The 19,683-nt window shown below is 38.3% G+C and overlaps 1 protein-coding gene across 3 annotated transcripts; it reads right to left on the bottom strand.

The window, feature by feature from the left end:
• Nucleotides 1–5,762: 5,762 nt before the first annotated feature.
• flad1 (flavin adenine dinucleotide synthetase 1) lies at nt 5,763–15,269 on the bottom strand. 3 transcript variants are annotated; one of them, XM_044359995.1, is made up of 11 exons: nt 15,181–15,269; nt 13,823–13,919; nt 13,373–13,526; nt 12,458–12,835; nt 8,891–9,004; nt 8,539–8,806; nt 8,047–8,194; nt 7,598–7,696; nt 7,204–7,393; nt 6,311–6,384; nt 5,763–6,191 (listed from the first exon to the last, which is right to left on the bottom strand). In XM_044359995.1, exons 2-11 carry the CDS (start codon nt 13,828–13,830, stop codon nt 6,056–6,058), a joined length of 1,569 nt encoding a protein of 522 aa, XP_044215930.1. In that variant the 5' UTR covers nt 13,831–13,919; nt 15,181–15,269; the 3' UTR covers nt 5,763–6,055. The 3 variants fall into 3 exon arrangements, with proteins under 3 accessions (XP_044215930.1, XP_044215929.1, XP_044215931.1); XM_044359994.1 differs by having other exon boundaries at nt 15,107–15,227; XM_044359996.1 differs by lacking the exon at nt 15,181–15,269 and adding an exon at nt 14,418–14,799.
• Nucleotides 15,270–19,683: the final 4,414 nt, after the last annotated feature.

Here is a 19,683-nt window from a genome sequence, read left to right as displayed (position 1 = left end):
TCGATGTACTTTACCAGAGTTAGCTTATAGCTAATTTTCATCTGCAGTCCCTTCAGCACGTCACAATTAAAACAACTGAACAATAACAAACAGTACAAAGCAAAAAACACACAGGACAAATAATACAAAATACAAAGCTACACACAATAGCACATCACATATACCCACAATGTCAAATAGAAATTAATAATGTAAGTTAAGATGCTGTATTTAGTTTGGTGGAGTTATTCAAAGGATTCTTTACATTTTTTGTTATCAAAGTACTGTTTTGACTGTTTTCACCTAGGTGGGTCTATAAAGGTAATTGGCCATAGCTAGTTAGAGATTTCATAACTGCTAAAACTTAAGCTCTGTTAATCATTTCAGCTCACTAATCTAATCTTTAGTAGTCAACTCTGCCCATAACTGAGGCCACATCTGCCAGCCTTTAAACAGGATCTCCCTTGCATCAGGTTTGAAATCACATGATTTCGCAATCTCACAGCTCTGAAAATAAAACACTGCATTGTCTAGCATGACGGAGCAGAAGCTCTGTGAAGAGGAAAAGTGTTTTGCTGTTGGGTGTCACCTCACCCAGATGTCTTTAAGCATCATTATTGAGTGTATTCGCTCCTCAAGATAACGTCTCAGCTGTATTATACAGTCCTGTAAAAGAGCTCCTAACAATATCAAGATCAAGGACTGTGTTGAAGTCTCCAACAATCAGCAGCATTTCACTTGACATCTCTTGCAGATATTGCGTTCACTTTTTCCAATGCTTTATAATCAGATACAGTATATATTTCCCAGGGTGAATATTTGATCCTTTATGCAGTCAAGAGTAAAAAACTGACTTAAGATGTTAAATCTGTGTGGTGGGTTATAACAAGCAGACCTCTACTTAAACGCCTTTAGATTGTTCAAAATTCAGTCCAAGAATATCCTCCCTATTTATTCTGGGAGGTTTCACTTCACTTGTTTTCCATCTGACAAACTACTGTAAGAAGCATTTTGAATGGCCCTCACAGCTGACCAATAGTTAGACCACACTTTGCTCCAAAAGATCTCATATAAACAGACTGAAACAGTGGTTGCTGTGCCACCAAAATTATCAAATCTATTGCCTTGTATAATCAATATTCATGTAGTAGTACCGTAATGAAGGCTTATAAATCAATGTACAGATACAGATCAATCACAAACCCTAGAGTTTTAAAGTTGTAGTAAAGTAATTATTGGATTATTAATTATGGCAGTTTGAAAGTTTGATGTTATGCAGCCCAAAACTAACAAAAAATTAAAGTTAAAGTTTCATAATGTCACCTAAATAGCACAAATAGGAAAATAATTTGAAATCAATGAGTCTATTGAAATAACAAATTTGCAAATTTATCCACTGATTACTGAAGATGCAACATTCTAGGAATATTTTCCTGAATGCTGTTTGATTTTTTTTAATCTCTAAAAAAACTGTATAATTTACAATAAGAGTTATGTCAGCAGCACAAACAAGCCCAAAGGTGTTGTTCAATATTTTTTGTGCATATTGGTGAGACTTTGAGTTATAAAAGCTTCTGAGGATTATCATTGAATAATTATGTAGCCTTGATAAATCAGTGTGCTATTTAATTTCCAGGTTATAATTAATAGGATTTTTATTTCCTCTCTGACTGTGAGCACAGCTTGTTTGTTCTAAACAAAGTCTGAACAGCTCTGCATATCACACTCTTCTTTATAATCTTTAAATGTGTCAGGTAGCCAACACAATGCTATAATTATTTCCGCTGTATCCTCACAATGCAGGCACTTTCAACATGTCATACAAATAGTGATAAATGTGGATGGACCGAGCGAGAGCGCTTGTCAATAGATGAGAGTATGATAGCCTAATATCACACTTCTCATTCACATCCGATCATTTCTAATTTCTTTCACCGGTGAAACCCAAGCTCACTTTGAAAAACATTGCAAAAACTAACTTTTAATACTAAAAGATGAGCAACGTGTAATCTAAAGGAGGTAAACACAGATAAACATTATTTCCATGCTTGATTTTGAATATTTCACATTGGTTTGTACATAAAATAAGTGTCAGAAAAAGTCACGGAGGAACTTTCTGAGTGTTTAAAATCCAGTCATAATCTTTAAAAACCGAAATCAGTTGACATTGGCCGGGCCTTTCTAGTGTTAAACATCTCTTATCTTTCTAACACCCTGCACCATGTTTAAGTTATGGCTGTTGAGTGCAAATGAGCTCCAGATGAGTTGAGTTGAGCTGAATTTTCTCATCAGTTTTCAGCATGCCGGTTGAAGCTTCACAGACACTGGCCCTTTACATTAAAGTGAGCCCACTGTGTGAAAGGCATTTCTGAATGCATCCCATGTGTGCCAATACGAGCAGGGGGTCTTGGTCCTGTGTACCGGACTGCAGGCTGTGACAAACTTAGGATTATGAGACTGCCTTTTATTTCAGCACGCCACAACCAGACACAAACGAGCTAAGTCAGTCACACTTCACATGGCAGCAAGCAAAGCAGTCTCCTTCCTCATGCTCCCTCCCTCCCACTCCCTCTCTTCCTTTCTTTCACTCTTACTTTCATCCACTTTTAATGTGTGACACTTTGATACTGAACATCCTATTTCCCGTGTTCTGGTTGGTTGGCTTTACATGCAGATGGGTTGGTAATTTGCATAGACTCAAAGGTCTTCTCTCCTGATGCTTTCTGACAACGGAGTGTCTATTCATCCTCTGTGTTAAGCATCCCTCCCAGGACATCGCCTGAATTGCTGTCTCATGTTGCTTCAAGTCTTGTTTTACACTGCAGGAACTGCTGAGGAATTGGATTAGGAACGTATTCCTTTAGAGAGAAGCATCACAGTCACATCTGAGCATCTGAAATGGATAGTTCACTCCGATATCAAAGCCTATCACATGTTTTTGCACAAAGTCATGCCGAGTGTGTAACAGTGATCTTAAGTCACGCTGAGTCCATATCACACATGCCGTTAGCTCAGTGTATTCTGTTATAAGTTAGAGTCTCACCTGGGAGATTTGAAGAGAAGCACTGGGGTGTGTTGAGAGAGCAGCAAGGAATTATGGGCCTAAAACACAGCTCACTTCTTCTTATCCTTACATCACCTTAAGTGGCTGCTGTGATCATTGCTTCCTACCAGTCGAGCCAAAATCTGAGAGGCAATTTGGTTTAAATTTGCACAGGAGGGGAAAAAAATTAACCACATTTTATTCCTACTTGTTTCATTTTGTCTCAGATGATACAAAGGTTGCTGTATCAGTTTTTTGTTTGCAGTTTTGTAGATTTCAAACAAAACCTGTTTCAAAAAAAGAGTAATGTGAAATTGAAAAAAAAAAGATATAAAAAAAAATGCAGTTGAGGATCACAAAAAAACCCAACTAATTTTAGTCCAGATACTTTAAGGCCCCTGGTAGTCAGTACCAATATCCTCCCCACTATGTCAGCCCAGACTTTGATAGGTAATTTTTTCTGACTCACTCCTCCAGGTCAAAATCAAAACATCATTTTGAAATTCATAAGAGGAACTGAACAAAAACCCAGAGTTATAGTACACAGGAAAGGCTGAGACAGGAAGGAAATAGTGTTATGACTAGACGGTGATACAGTAGTGAAGCCAAAACAGACACCAGTATGAGGGATGAAACCGGCAAGTGAGAGTGATGGAATGACAACTGAAAGAGGATGAAGGTGAAACTGTGGAAGACAACAGAACAAAGAACTTTGGGGAAAAAATACCATGCAAATGTCAAAATCAATATGCTTCTTATCCCTGTAGTGACAGCAAATGTAGTAGTGGAGGAAGTATTCAGATAATTTACCAAGGTACAGAACATTTCAAGACTAGAAATACTCGTCCCACATTCAAAGCTTTACTTAAGATAAGGACAAAGTTATTAAAAGTAACATATACTTCAATTAAAGTATTATTTATGCAAAAAAAATAGTCCCTGTGACTGGCATATGTACATATTACATTATAATATAGTTAATACTGATGCATCAGTGTGTAAGTACCATTTTACTGTTGTAGCTGGTTGAGGTGTTGATAATTTAAAATACTTTAATATACAGTTATGTAGTTTAATCTCAGGGGTCATGAGATGATTAATGAGGTTGGAAAAAAGAAAAAAAATCTGTAACATGAATTTGTGTTAATTTTGTGGACTTTTTTCCATAGCTTTGAAATATTGGATAACTCGACCTCTTTGGAACTCAAACAGTTGATGTTAATGAAACCACCTGAGAAGTTTAGAGGGGAAATCATGTTTTGGTGGAACTGCTGATAACTCATGGACACCTGAAATGTGACGAGGGGCACCAAGTAGACATTGCTTATTTTGTACAGCCAAAAATTTTGGGAACCACTGGTATATTATTTAACAATGTCTTTAAAATGTAGGCTATATATGTTATAATCTTATCTTTTTTGTAGGTAAAATCCTCATCTGGAAACTAACCCAAACTTAACTAGCTGTCAGATAAATGTGGCGGACTAAAAAGCACAATATCTACAAATGGAGTACAACTATAAAGTACTATAAACAGGAAATAGTCAAGTTAAGTACAACTAAGTCAAAATTGTGCTACAGATTACAGCACTTGAATAAATGTACTTTTCATAACTGAGCAAAGTATGGGCCTAGACAACCCAAGGATCACTAGAAAAGCCATATAAGCTATTACTATATTGTAGGTGGATATCACTAAAAAATACATTATAGCAATATTATAGACACTAGAAGAAATTTAGCAACTGTGGAGTGCAATACACTCACAACAAATTAACTAAAAACTGGAACAAAATGACTTGTTTATTCATTTATCAGCCAATTAAAAATCAGAAATGCTTCCATTATACATCTTTACAAGTGGGACAAAGTTTGAGGCGCATACCTCAGACACACTGTAAATCTATAGGAATACAATTGTTTTCCATCCAAATATCATCATTCCAGACAATGTCCCGGTGTGTTTATCGCACCACCAAAACCCACACAACCATTATATTCTGCTCTGATTATGAAGCCTCTGTTCATTGCCTCTTCTATTACTGTTATTATTAATAAATCAAGCAAGCCGTGAAGACCCGGACAGATAAGTTAGGAGGGAATAAGGGGGGGTCGGGCTGGAGGTGGTAATTGCTGGTGTAACGGTGTGTGCAGCCCCGCGGTGGCCTCGTAAGCGACCCGCTTTATTAGATCGGCCGGTATCGATCCTCGCTGCGCGGCGTTGACTAATCTCCAGGCGGGGAGAGAGAGAGCGCGGATCGATGAGCCTGGATTCAATCATGTCTGGAAGCAGAGAAGGTAATTTATTGTAATCACCGGTGCTAAATGGAAAACGTGAGAACAACGCGCCCGTGAGGTCCGCAAAGAGAACTACAACATCAGGGTGGAGGTTTTCCAGTGACGGGAGGCTGGAGATGCTTCAGCGCTGCAGTCTGCAATTATGGATATTCAGTGTCAAACAGATGAATCAATATGAGCCTGCTGGTTGACCTTCAGTACTTTGTCCATGCTGCTGCACACTCAGTTTCTAAAACCTGATTTTCTCACCTTGACAGAAAACCTTTTCACATTATTTACTAATACATTTTGATAGAGGCTCTCTTTCCAGGCAGCTTGCTCTTATTGGATTTAGAAAGAAGACAAATGGATTCGTGAATAAGATAAATCAACAGCTGTATTATAAGCTCTGCAGATCTGTATGAGATTCATCTCAAAATAGTAACATGACGATAGAAAAAGATGACACAGATTGATGTTTTATTCAACAGCAGAGGGCCATTACTTTAGACACACATGTATACTAGTAACACACATATGCATACACACACACACACACACACACACACACACACACACACACACACACACACTTTACAGTCTTATTCTGCAGACAGATGTGTCGAGTCTTTTGCAAAAAAAAAAAAAAAAAAAAATCCAACTTGTGTTTATTACATGATCTGTGGGATCTGATCTGAAGATGTGAAAATCTGGCTCCATCAGCAACAGGTGACACCGTGAGAAGCGAGGCGATAATCAGGCACGCGAGTTACGCTCCTCTTCTTCATTCTCCAGGAGGTAGGCTGGCTTGTATCGTGTCACCCCCCTCACGTCAACCGTCTGGAGGGCAGTGTTTCGACAAGTGTTGTCCATACTGCCCAGTGAGGTGTACCTGCGGGTTCGACACAGAAATTTAAAGCCGATATTTCTGCACCGCAGCTGTTAAGTCGCTCGAAACCTGAACAAAAGGAGGATACAGCGAATGGAAAGAGTGGATGGATGTGTTCTTACCCTTTATCATAGAGAATACAGTAGGGCACATATAACGTCCTCAAGAACGACCAGATGTCATGATACGTCCAGTCCTGTGTGGGAAGATGTCGGATTTAATTCGTCTGTGATTGATTCATGATTAGTTCAATCCAGCTGAAATAATTCTCTCTAAAGTCCTTTGAGATGCACTTCTGTGATGAAGGGCTACATAAATTATCTTGAATTGAGGTCAACTGTTCGTTTCACACACATTTCAATGTTTCACCATTTTGTGTGTTCTACCTTATCATCTGTAACTACCTTGATATAAGCATTTGCCATTTCTAAACATATAAACATTTCAAATAAAAGAGGTGACACTGTTTCTGCTTATGCACTTCTATTCTTTACAAAGCAGATGGAAGCAGAAGAAACAGTCTGTGTGAGGGATAAAAATATTAGGTACGAAATATTATAATTTAAAGCTTCACAGATGTAATACTGCATTAAACTGTGGACATGTTGTGATATTTTGTTCACACCCTGTAGATCTGCACTCTGAAACTTCAGTCAAGATGATAAATAACATTAAGTGTAACAAGGGGAAATTGCCTGGCTAGAGCAGTGAAAACAAATTTGTTTTACCAGTCAAAAGGCAGTTTCTCCTGCAACATAATATACACTATAACTTTTAAAAATGTGGGAAACTGAAGAACTGTGTGTTTTTTATTTTTTATAATTAATGTCTGCAGGTGTTCTTAAGATTTAAAAAAATAAATAGGTGAAGTCAACCTTAAAAATCTTGGTGTTACTTAAGGAGTAACAGGTTTTTTCTGGTAGCATTTCTTACATAATATGACTCGTCGCACCAGAGATAGGAAAAATACAGCATGAGAGAAATACTGAGACGAGTGAGAGTGTGTGAGTCTTACTAGTAACGGGTTGACTCTCATGTAGTCTGGCCAGCCGGGGTCAGTGGGACACATGGGTTTGAGTGTGTGAGAATAGGGGTCACTCCTCCTGGTCCCCATCAGGACGGCTCTCAGCTCCGGCTTCCTCTCCTGCACCTCGCTCAGCGCCTGCCGAATATTGCCCTCCACAGAAAACAGTTCCAGGTCATATCTGTGGGAGAATATTGCCGGATAGTGAGTCATCATACGGAGAGGATTAGGACAGAGAGAGGAGTTTGAAAATACACAGAATCTACCGATCAACTGAAATAGGTGGGGGTTTTTTTTTAAACAAAGATTTACTTTGGATAAGTGCTACAAGTACACAAAAACAAAAATGAGTTCTCTAAGCATTTCAAATAGACTGATGACTCACCTTTTTATAGTATCCTGGAGGAATCTCTCCATTTCTGGGAATGGAGAGACGATACGGATATAAAGAGCTTTCACCTTGTCTTTACCATCTGAATAGCGCCTGAGAGTGGCAGCAGAGAGAGATGGGACATTAAAAAAAAAAAGAATAAATAACAAGAGGACAGAAAAAGATTAGATAAGTTCACGTTCATCCTTATCACTATCTGTCCGATACAGGTGAAGAAAAACTAATAGATGTCTCTGAGTGTCAGATTTTTTTCAGTGTAGTTGCTGCTCTCCAACTCATTTTCTTCTCCTCTTGCTTCTTACTGTGACACTATATTCCCCACTGTGCTGAAATGGCATCATTATGTCTTTAATTTGAATCTCCCTGTAATCTCTTCTCTTTAGCTATTTGTTTTGTCTCGATTCAACCCTAAATGTTCTAAATGTCTTCACCCCTCCTGTTACCTTTTCATTGCCGCATAGTAGAGATGGAGCAGGGCTGTGCAGTCCTTGCCTCCGTTGAAGCCGACGCAGACTTCCTCTGTCGAATACTGATCCAGTGCAGCCTCGATGGTTTTCAGTGCAGACATAACTTTCTCACCCAACGGTGTGCCTGTGGTGGGAAATGAAATTTTACAAGGAATAAAGTCAAATTTTGTAAGGTGTAAGATAAATGATCCTTCATATATATGTCAAATTCAGAGTAGAAATATCTGCTTGTCCTCCTTTAATTATTAATGCTTATTCTATTCTCTGTTCAGTCTCATGCCAGTTATAAAAAATGTTTTATAATCTACTAAGATTTGACAGCTATGATTATTTTTATTTCTTTGCTTGCTTTATCCATCCCAATGGCTGTGTAAAGTGTAAGAGTTCTCCACAATATTCACTTTATATTAAGTTGACACACTTTAACTGTCATCTCCCACAACCCTCTACCCTCAATCTCCCCCTCACCGCTGTTGGCTAGCGTGTACACCTCAGCAGTAGCGATGGACACCGGGTCAGTGACTAAGGGCACCACGCTACCCTTGGGCAGCTCGTGTACCAGCTGTGCCCGGGCTTTGTCCACCTCCTCCTGGCTGTCTGAGTCCAGCACCAGCCTGACTCTGTGGTAGTTGCTCAGCCAGTCAGGGTAGGAGCCAAGGGCCACCTTCTTGCCCCAACCAGCCTGCAGTTTGGTCAGCACAGGAGCGATCTCTGCTTCATCTGCATCTACAAACACCTGGTACAATACTATCTTTGGTTAGCTCGCTTGTGGTATGAAAATACAGTTTTTATAAATGATACATATGATCATGGCTCTCACCTCACGAGTGTGAAAAGTGGTCCCTGAGCCAGCAAAGAGGTGCTCCAACCCATTAAAGGCTCTCTCCATCAGAGACGGGATCCCAGGAAAGACATACACGTTACGCACGCTGACCTGGGAGAAAAGGAAAGATGTGTCTTACAAGATATATGGTCCAGACAGTCGGCATGTCCCTAAAACTGAAGGTGCAATGCATTTTTTATGTAATGCTATGACAATCAATACTTCTAATAATTTTGAGTTAATGAACACACTTGAATATTATTCACTATATACAGCGGATTCAGAAAGTATTCAGACCCCTTCATTTTTTTCACATTTTGTTATGTTGCAGCCTTATGCTAAAATTGTTTAAATTCATTTTTTTCCTCATCAATCTACACTTAATACCCCATAATGACAAAGTGAAAACAGGATTTTAGAAATTTCTGCAAATTTATTAAAAAAGAAAAACTGAAATATCACATTGACATAAATATTCAGACCCTTTACTCAGTACTTAGTTGAAGCACCTTTTACAGCCTCGAGTCTTCTTGGGTATGACGAGACAAACTTTACACACCTGGATTTGGGGATTTTATGCCTCTTTTCTTTGCAGATCCTCTACACTTAATACCCCATAATGACAAAGTGAAAACAGAATGTTAGAAATGTTTGCAAATTTATTAAAAAGGAAAAACTGAAATATCAAATTGACATAAGTATTCAGACCTTTTGCTATGACACTTTAAATTTAGCTCAGGTGCCTCCCATTTCTCTTGATCATCTTTGAGAGTTTTCTACACCTTGATTGGTGCATTATTGGTTTGCCCACCTCCCATACCGTCGTTTTGCTTTTTTTATAGAAATAAAACTCATTTAGTTCATTTTGGCGCATCAGTGCCCACATTCATCAAATTAAAAAAAAACTGTAATTTGTAAAGTACTACGTATGTTATCAATACTTAGTCGGGCGACAGACGCTACAATTATAAACTGAAAGTGTCTGCTCCGTGACTGTCTGCAGCAGCAGAGTCACAGCAAAAGGTAACAGAGTGAGACGTCTGTCCTCTCTCCTGTTCTCTGCTGTAAACAAACATAAATCGCTAGGTATTAGTAAGCAGCTGTTCTCATGTCTATCCAGGTCTCAGTGATTGTTTTCAGCAGAAACTCCTCCGCTCTCTGCCTGTTCAACCTACCCTCGGTGTGTCTCTCTCTAGATGACAGACGGGTTGCTCTGGTTCTGAGGCAGTCATCGTCTGGCTCATCCCTGCATCTGTGTGCACTGCGGACTGGCTGTACACGGAGGAGGACCCGCTGACAGTAGCCTGAAGCACGTTATCACTAACCCTTAAGTAAGGGGAAGATCTAAACTAAAAATCTAAGTGCTCTACGGATGAGCGTCATTGACGAAAAATCTTATCTAGTAAAATGTCTGGTTTAACCAGTAACACCAGTGTTGTCACGGGTTTATCAACCTGTGGGAAAATTTCTTCGCCATGGCATCCTTAGCACACACCTGTCTGTCTAAGGTCTCACAGCTGACAAAGCATGTCAGAGAAAAACAAAGCCATGAATTTGAAAGAAATGCCTGCAGAGCTCAGAGACAGGATTGTGTTGAGGCACAGATCTGGAGAAGGCTACAAAAAATTTCTGCTGCACTGAAGGTTCCCAAGAGCACAGTGGCCTCCATAATTCTTTAATGGAAGAAGTCTGGAACAACCAGGACTCTACCTAGAGCTAGCCACCTAGCCAAACTGAGCAATCGGGGGAGAAGAGCCTTGGTAAGAGAGGTGACCAAAAACCCAATGGTCACTCTGGCTGAGCTCCAGAGATCCTGTGTGGAGAGATGAGAAACTTCCAGAAGGACAATCATCACTGCAACTCGCCATCGATCTGAGCTTTATGGCAGAGTGTCCAGACAGAAGCCTCAGTGAAAGACACAGGAAAGCCCGTTTGGAGTTTGCAAAAAGCACCTAAAGTACTCTCAGATTGTGAGAAAGAACATTTTCTGGGCTGGTCAATGTTGAAGCATGGTGGTGGCAGCATCATGCTGGGTGCTTTTCAGCGGCAGGGACTGGGGGACTGATCAGAGTTGAGGGAAAGCTGAGCAAAGTACAGAGATATCCTTAATGAAAACCTGGTCCAGAGAGTTTAGGACCTCAGATTGGACCTGAAGTTTCACCTTCCAACAGGACAATGAACCTAAGAACACAGCCAAGACAATGCAGGACTGGCTTAGGGACAACTCTGTGAGTGTCTTTGAGCGGCCCAGCCAGAGCCCTGACTTGAACCCAATCGAACATCTTTGAAGAAACCTGAAAATGGCTGTTTGCTGACAGTCCCCATCCAACCTGACAGAACTCGAGAGGATCTGCAGAGAAAAGAGGCATAAAATCCCCAAATCCAAGTGTGCAAAGCTTGTCACGTCATACCCAAGAAGACTCGAGGCTGTAAAAGGTGCTTCAACTAAGTACTGAGTAAAGGGTCTGAATATTTATGTCAATGTGATATTTCAGTTTTTCCTTTTTAATAAATTTGCAGAAATTTCTAAAATCCTGTTTTCGCTTTGTCATTATGGGGTGCTGAGTATAGACTGATGAGGGGAAAAAATGAATTTAAACAATTTTAGCATAAGGCTGCAACATAACAAAATATGAAATAAGTGAAGGGGTCTGAATACTTACTGAATGCACTAATTTATTCATTAATCAGTACACAGTATTTAAGCCTTTAATATACTATAGTTACTTTTATATTTTATTTGAAAGGCAATAAGTTCTACCAGAATGCTACAACAGCTGCTCCATTTTTTTCTATCTGATCTAAAATGTCAGTTTATCAAGGCATGGCCCCTTGCATGTCATAAACTATGAATGTGTTATGGTACAATTAATGTTAGGCTATATTTCAAATACCTTACTGTATAAACATTTTGGTTAATTCACATATGCATGTGACTAATTTATTCCATTCAATGACATAAAGGACTAAACTAGTAGACTTATAAACAACAATGTATCGTGCACTGCTACTGCTCAGTATGAACACAATCATTCAGTACTGTGCTGCACATACTACTTGAACTATGTACTGTAGTGTTAATTAAGAAGAAATAGCAATGTGTTAATGTTTATATTTCACCACACTGCAACTCATTTACAGGTGTATATGCCTTTCACAGCTGTTTTCTGTAAATGTTCAATCTCATAGTTTTGCCAATCGTGAGAAGCTGTTTTTCATCCCTACAGTTAATGGTTAGCAGTTGCTGTTGCAAGCTGTCTTCTAAAACAAGCCAAGATACACCCCCGTGACTTTGAGTGAACATCTAACAGAAATTTATGTCAGCTAAACATTTTTATATATTATATACCCCTGAAAAGGCAGCTTAAAAAGGTGATACTCAGCACAGTGGACATGTGGGACATCTATTTTAATAAAAGGTGCAGTCACTCAGTCACAGTCAGAGGAGCGTACTGATCCGTCAAAGCTTAGGTAGAATTTGATCTAATTTAGTGTTCTATGACAACATGATCCATGGCATTTGATGACTGCGAGCTAATCTCCGTCCATCCTGAGTTTACTCACCAGTGGGTAGCGGTGGGGCTGTCCAGTCTGAGGGTCAGTTCCATAGTTGAGTTTAGCTGAGCGAGGCACCATGGCCAGCTTCAAGGCAGCGCTGTTTTTGTCCACCGCCCCGAAGAATTCTTCTACCAGCCGGACGAGGTCAGGGTGGGGATACAACTCCTCTTGGAATGCCATGGCGACGCTCTCAAAGGTAACGTCGTCATGGGTGGGTCCTATGCCCCCTGAGGTGATGAGGTGAGTATACTGAGATGAAAGGAGGGCCACTTCTTTGGCAATGACCTCCTGTATATCTGGTATGACTGTTATACGCTGCACAGACACTCCAAGCTTCCTTAGCGCTCGTGTCAGAAAGGCACTGTTGGTGTCCACTGTGTGACCCTGAGACACAGAGGATGAGAGGAGATGCTAAGTTAGTTTCGATTCTGCATTCTGCATTCCCACCCTGACTTGTACAGCACATACAAGGACTAGGCAATGACTTCAAGGTCCTACTTGATGAAATTCAATGATACACAGTGAGCATTTTTGGGGGGCAAGACATGACATTGGGCAAAATCAAAGGCCTCATGTTTAAATCATGATCATGTCAAGTCAAGAAATAATGGTGAACTTTTAAAACCAAGCGCTGCTGCCACATTGAATATACATCATAGGTTTTTCATACATAGGTTTGAAGTATGGATCCTAGAATGGATAACGGTCCACAAAGCTGAGGCATACTGATGAATTAGTGTCATGTTATAGTGTATATTTTAATAAATCAAATACTTTCAAGGCCAAAGATTTACCAGAAAAAAATGGGGTTAGTTAGATTTTCTCAAATCCATAAACTTTCAAGCATCCTCAGTGGGATACTGTCAATCATAAGCTAAAAAGTCATACAAACCACAAAAGTATCAATACACTGTAGCTCACCTTAAGTATCTCATCTCCAATGATAAGAATGGCTGCAGTGGTAGTATCCCCGTTGGCTGCGGAGGACGGACTCGTGGACATGGCTGCTTTGCTGAGTTGAGCTGCCAGTCTCCTCGCACGCACCACTGCTCTACTCAGCTTAGGAAAGCCCAGCCTAAAAGACAAGAGGAATACGCACAAGACACTGTTCATTAAGAAATTGCCCTTCCTTCAAGTATCTTTTGCATGTATTACAGATGACCAAATGTACATTTGGACATCTGTAAACAGCAAACATCTGTGTCAGCAGTCAAAAACAAATCAACAGTCAACAAAGCCAAAAGTTTTGACAAAGTTGAAATCTTTTGTTCATGATTTGTTAATTATACACAATGATTTTGGTGTTATCTATGTTGTTTATGTAGCTTTTGCAATTACAAAATATTACAAGAGGATATTTATTAATCTTACATCAACATGAAGAATCCATACGGAGTATCCCAAAATACTTCATTACAGTTCAGGCCCTCTTCTCCTTCATAACAACTTGTCTCCTACCAGGGAGAACCTTGGAAGACAAGCGGATAAGAAAAAGAGAGGGAAAAAGGGGGGAGGGAGGTGGGAGAACAGTGAGTGAGTAACTTGTGCATTTCAGCCACACAGGCACAACTCACAGTGTCAATTGTAATATGTTTACTGATAGTGCTTGGGGTTGTTGAATAGTTGAAGTCAATGATTTGTACTTAAGATATTGCACTTGATTAGAATGTATTTAATTCTAGGATGAAATTATTTTTTATTTCTATTTAATGAGTCTGTTAACCCAGAATCTGAAACAGGTTTGCACATACAAAGAATTTGCCATGGTGTTGTGGTGCATAACAATCAAAAATATACACAAAAGTTCAGAAATTGTAAATAATGTAAAATGAAAATTTACAATAAAATATGTCAAATAAATTCAAAGTGAGGAAAAGCTGTTACAAGTTTAAAGTTTAAATTGTAGAGAATGAAATGTACAAAATATTAAACAGGAATGTGCAAATGTTCATAGTGGAAACCGTACCGTAGGTTACTTTGAATAAATGGTTGGCACAGTGGGCACACATGCAGCAATGACATTGATGCACCTTCATGCTGGATAGTCAAGCTATTAGCTACAGTAGAACAGACTGGAAACACGGCATGAGTGGAGTGTCTATGAGTTGAAGCTTATGTAAAACACTCTCCCCTTACATTTGAAGCACAAGCAAATTACTGACAAAATGACCCAAAGGATAAAAAACAAAGATTTTGAGACTTCATTTGTACTGTTTGCATTTAACTGTACTACTGTATCTACTATATAAGTAAATATGTGGTTGAGGGGAGACAAATGGACACTTAAATCCAATGTTGACAGAAGGAGACCGAGAACAGTGTGCAATGTGACAAAGTATTGAGCAGCTGAGTCAGTTTCAGCGGTCAAAGGCGGACAGGGACGTTCAATCTACATCACACACCGGTAGCTATGACTGTCTTTTTTTGTGTGAACGTCACAAAAATGACAAGACACAAAAATGACGGCCAAATATGAATTAAATGGCCATGTACCTCTATGACAACTCTCAAGTCTCCTTGCTAGGTTACTTAACCCATTGTGGGGCGCGCTAATAGCAATAAGCAAGCGCTAGCATTCATGTAACGTTGCACTACAAAGGAGCTTGTGCTCTGTATACTGCCGCTTTCTCTCAGCTGACGTTGACAATTACTTACTGTAAAGAAAGGTACAATACGGTATATCGGTTTTATATTTGGTGGCCACACTCGCCGAAGCCGAGACAACTTACTTCTGTCGCATATGTTCCCGTTACGTATCCTCATACCGTTTGTGGCTACATGTCATTCAAGAGGCTTGACGCTCTCCGTCCAATCACAAATGAGAAATTGTTTCCTGGGAGGTGCGTAAGCCAATCAGGTTTAAGGAGGCGGGTAAGCCTGGCAAGCGTTTTATGTACGGAAGTTAAGAGAAGATTTTTTTTTTTAAACTTTATTGAGTATATGAATGACCATGAGGTACATTCTTGAGAACATAACGCCAGGGGGTTCACCAACAACACGTAAGAAATAGATGGTTTATACAATAAAGATCAATAAAGATAAATGTAACATTAATAAACTTAGAAACCTCTTGCCACAGTCTTTTAATATAGTAACAATGCCAAAATAAACGAGGCACAGTTTCAGGATGTGCAGAGAAGATAAGAGGAAGATGGCCCTGTTGTTTCAGGATTAAAGCTGTTAGGGCAGTTTTTTGTTTTTTTTAATTCTTGATTTTAGAGAACACATGTATATTAACAGTATGTACACACAAAACTGTTTATACCAGGGGTATATATACAAAGTTACAAGAAAAAAAAATATTTAAGAAGTCATAAAAATTTAAAATAATGTATCATAAGTCCATAAGAAATTTATCAAAAACACAATTACTTTTAATGACCTTAAGGCCTCTTATCATGGTGCCATATTGATGCAGTTCTTGATTTAAAAATAAATAAATAAATAAAAATAAAAAAAATCGTTTGGAGTCTGCCCATCTCTTCTTGTTAATGTGAATTATTCCCAATAATAAAATGAATTGTACAAAAAAACAGCTTTTTCCTTCTCATTACCTTCAAAACATATGAAAATGTCTTTATCCTGAAATTTGATTGTTTGCCCAGTTTTTCTTCTTATATCAAGCTGAATATCCACCCAAAATATTCTGGTATATAAAACAAATGACAGATGGTTTCTTCTTCTAGTCCACAGAAATTTCAAGAATATTCAGTATTAATTCTAAATATCTCTAATGTCTTTTTGCTGCAAAACTTTAAAAGAAACCTCTTTAATTTTATTACTAACACAAAATTTGTCCCCAACTTGCCAAATTTCTCCACAATGCGAAGCCTAAAAGGATCTTCATGGGGGCAGAGTTACAGCTTGTATGTAATTCCTGATGTATGAGTATGAGTATGAGTATGAGTTAAATCAATAGTAGTGACAGCTTACCCTTCAGTCAATATGCACTTTGTACCTTCCCAACTGTGCCAAGAAACAATTTCTTCCTCTGCTTGTATCATACCCACATAACTATAACTCTTCTGCCTCTGCTGGCTGGAGGAGCTGACAACTCAACCTGACTGTAAACTGTAAACTGCTGTTACTTTCTTGGCCTGTAGGTGGCGCAAAGCGGCATATTTACAACCGCGTCAGGCGCTGCGGCTCTGCCACTGGATGATATTGAAACAAAGTGCAAGATGAATTGTTTATGTTACACGGTATTTTATCATCTTGAGAATACATTGTTGGTTTTAATATACATGTTATGTTAGAATAAAGTATAAAAAGGAACCAGTTGAAGCCCTGATGGTTGTATTTATCATCCCAGACTTTCTAACCAGAGAGCACCAATCAATTGAAGCAATCATGTATTATTTGCTGTAACTGTCAGAACATAAGAGTTAATTAAGAGTTAATATAATATTTCCATGGTATTTACGGGTTGTTTTTTCTTCTTCAATAGTATTAAGATAAGATAAGACTTTATTTATGCCCTGAGGGGAAATTCACATGTACCAGCAGTACAGGAAACAAGGAAACAGATAAGAACAGATAGGAGTAATAAATACAAAGAATATTAGAAGTAAATTTAATTTAATCTTCATACATTATAAACATGACAATACTTAGGCTATATACATGACATGTGGTTCTGGTAGGTGTAGCTGTAGTTATATATGTATATTTTACAAAGTAGTGAGTACAAAATATAAAGAAAACATGCAGTAGTGTTATCTACACAGGCCAGCTATATTTCTGCGCATTGTAGTCTGTGTGCAAGAGTCAGTTTGTGTGCACTAGTCAAGTCAAGAGCACTGGAGGGTGAAGGAGTGTGTGGGGTGGGATGGAGAGAGTGGGGGCGGTGGGTCTTCACAGCTGTTTTACCCACAGTTCTTGCTGTACAGTCTGATGGCAGTGGGCACAATGAATGCCTAAAACTCTGTCTTTCCCTTTGGTGGAATTAGTCTGTGACTGAATGAGCTGCCCATACAGTTCAGCATAAAGCAGTTATTAGTGTGCAGATGTGCAAATGAAGGTGGTATGGAAGCTCAGGGGAAGAAAAAAACAGGTGAAAAGTTTAGAATGATAAAATAATTTGATAAAACATACTAAATTTGATAAATATACTAAAATATACATGACTTACTAAGCACCAATTGTGAGATAATATCAAATTGCTGTCTTATCTCTGTCTAGTAGCTCATAATTTTGATGATAAAAATTTGAATTTTGACTAACTGTATTATCTCAATTTTTATTTATCATGAGTATTAATATATTTGTCATTTCTATGCATTTTCATCTATTTTTCTTTCCTGGTGAACATGGGCTTCCATGGCGTAGGGATAGCTTTTTTCATAGCCGACATTTCACTTGTCATAGTAGGAAAAGCACAGGAGTTACTAATAACATGATCAACAATGGCCTCATTCTATTATGTGTCTCAGTAAGTTAGACAGTGTAACAGTGAGTCAGCCATCATTCATTTTATTATTTACACCTGTGCTTTTCCTACTGTGACATGTCAAGATGTCTGCTGTGAAAAAGGCCTATTGTGCAAATATCCATCCTGGGTGCATGTGAGCAAGTTTCACTGGAGTTGTTTGGGTTAAGTCAAGTGCCTCACTCAAGGACATGTTTACCTGTCGATGGTATTTTTAGGTTATGGCTTCAGCAGAAAGATTATATCTCTTTCCACCACCAGTCATTTTAAGTAGTCACTTTAAAAATGTTTGGAGCTGCTTACATTATTTGTGACTATAAGTGTACATTTACCCAATTACTGCATTTAAGTACAATTTTGAGATACTTTTACTTTACTTTTCCATTTTATGCTACTTTATACTTCCACCCCACTATATTTTTGAGGTAAATATTGTACTTTCTGCTGCACACATTTATTTGACATATATAGTTACTAGTTATTTTTCAGATGAAGATTTGACACAATGGATAATATAACAAGCTTTTAAAATGCAACACATTGTTAAAGATTAAACCAGTGGTTTTCAACCTTTTTGATTTTTGACGTCTTACAAAAAGCAGTGTGTAGTCGGGGTCACATTTCAGATGTCTAGCCCTTTCATGCATGGTGCCCACTACAGTGGACGTCATGCAACAAAGGGTACATTCTGTCTATTGGGCTTAGGTCTTGTTTTTCAAATATCCTCTCTATTGTTGTTGTTATCTAAAGTGTCTATGTGTTTTCATACCATTTGCTCTTAGTAATAAAATTATATATATATATATATATATATATATATTGCTTATATTGATTTCCATAAATCACTTTTTACTCTGTTGATGCATGGTGTCCACTACAGTGGACACATTTCAAAATTCAATATATTAAAAAAAAAGTTACTGACATGATTTTTCACTTGTTTAAGAGTAAAAATAAACAATAAACAAATGTTTTACTCTGTGATTTAATAATTCATGCATGAAAGGGCTAGAGAGTTGTTAACAGCTCCACTAAATAGTGATTTTTCCCTCTAAACTTCTCACGTGGTTTCATTTCAATAAATGTTCAAATGAGGATTCACAAGGATTTATTGTCATATACACACTGACACAGCAGATGGCAACACTGACGGCAGTGAAATTTGGCTTCTTCCAGCTCAAGTTCCAATTAGAGTATGAAAGGAAACAGAAATATAATAAAATGATCCAATATTTCACCAAAAATCAGATAAGAGAAAAATTCCAAGAACTGAGAACAGATTTGTGTATCAGAACTTTGTTTTTTCTTCTTTCCTCTCCCATTAATCATCTCACGACCCCTCAGATATCTCTGGTGACCCTTTAGAAGGGCCTGACCCCTAGGCTGGGAACCACTGGACTAAAGTATTTAACTGTATTTAAGTAGTTAAAACTAGCTCCACCTCCAGCAGCTCCAGCAGTAACATGCTGCTCTAACACTGATGCTGCAGTATTAATAATCTAATGATGTCATATATAATAATATATTAGTCAGAGGGACCAAACGTGTACTTTTACATATTTACTAGTCCATTTTACGGCTAATACTTATGTACTTTTACTTAAGTAGGAGTTTTTCATGTGAGACTTTTATTTGTAATGGAGTATTTTTCTATTGCTGTATTGGTACTTTTAATAAAGTAAAGGATCTGAATGCTTCCTCCACCACTGGTGACTATTACAAGCAAGTCACACAGTTTGAAACACAGTTCTGTATACTTTACAAATAGCCCAATATTTTAAAAATGTGAAATCCTATAGTTGAT

The sequence above is a fragment of the Thunnus albacares genome, chromosome 8, assembly GCF_914725855.1.
Source record: "Thunnus albacares chromosome 8, fThuAlb1.1, whole genome shotgun sequence".
Classification (NCBI taxonomy): Eukaryota; Metazoa; Chordata; class Actinopteri; order Scombriformes; family Scombridae; genus Thunnus; species Thunnus albacares.
This window is presented reverse-complemented; position numbering and strand designations above follow the sequence as displayed.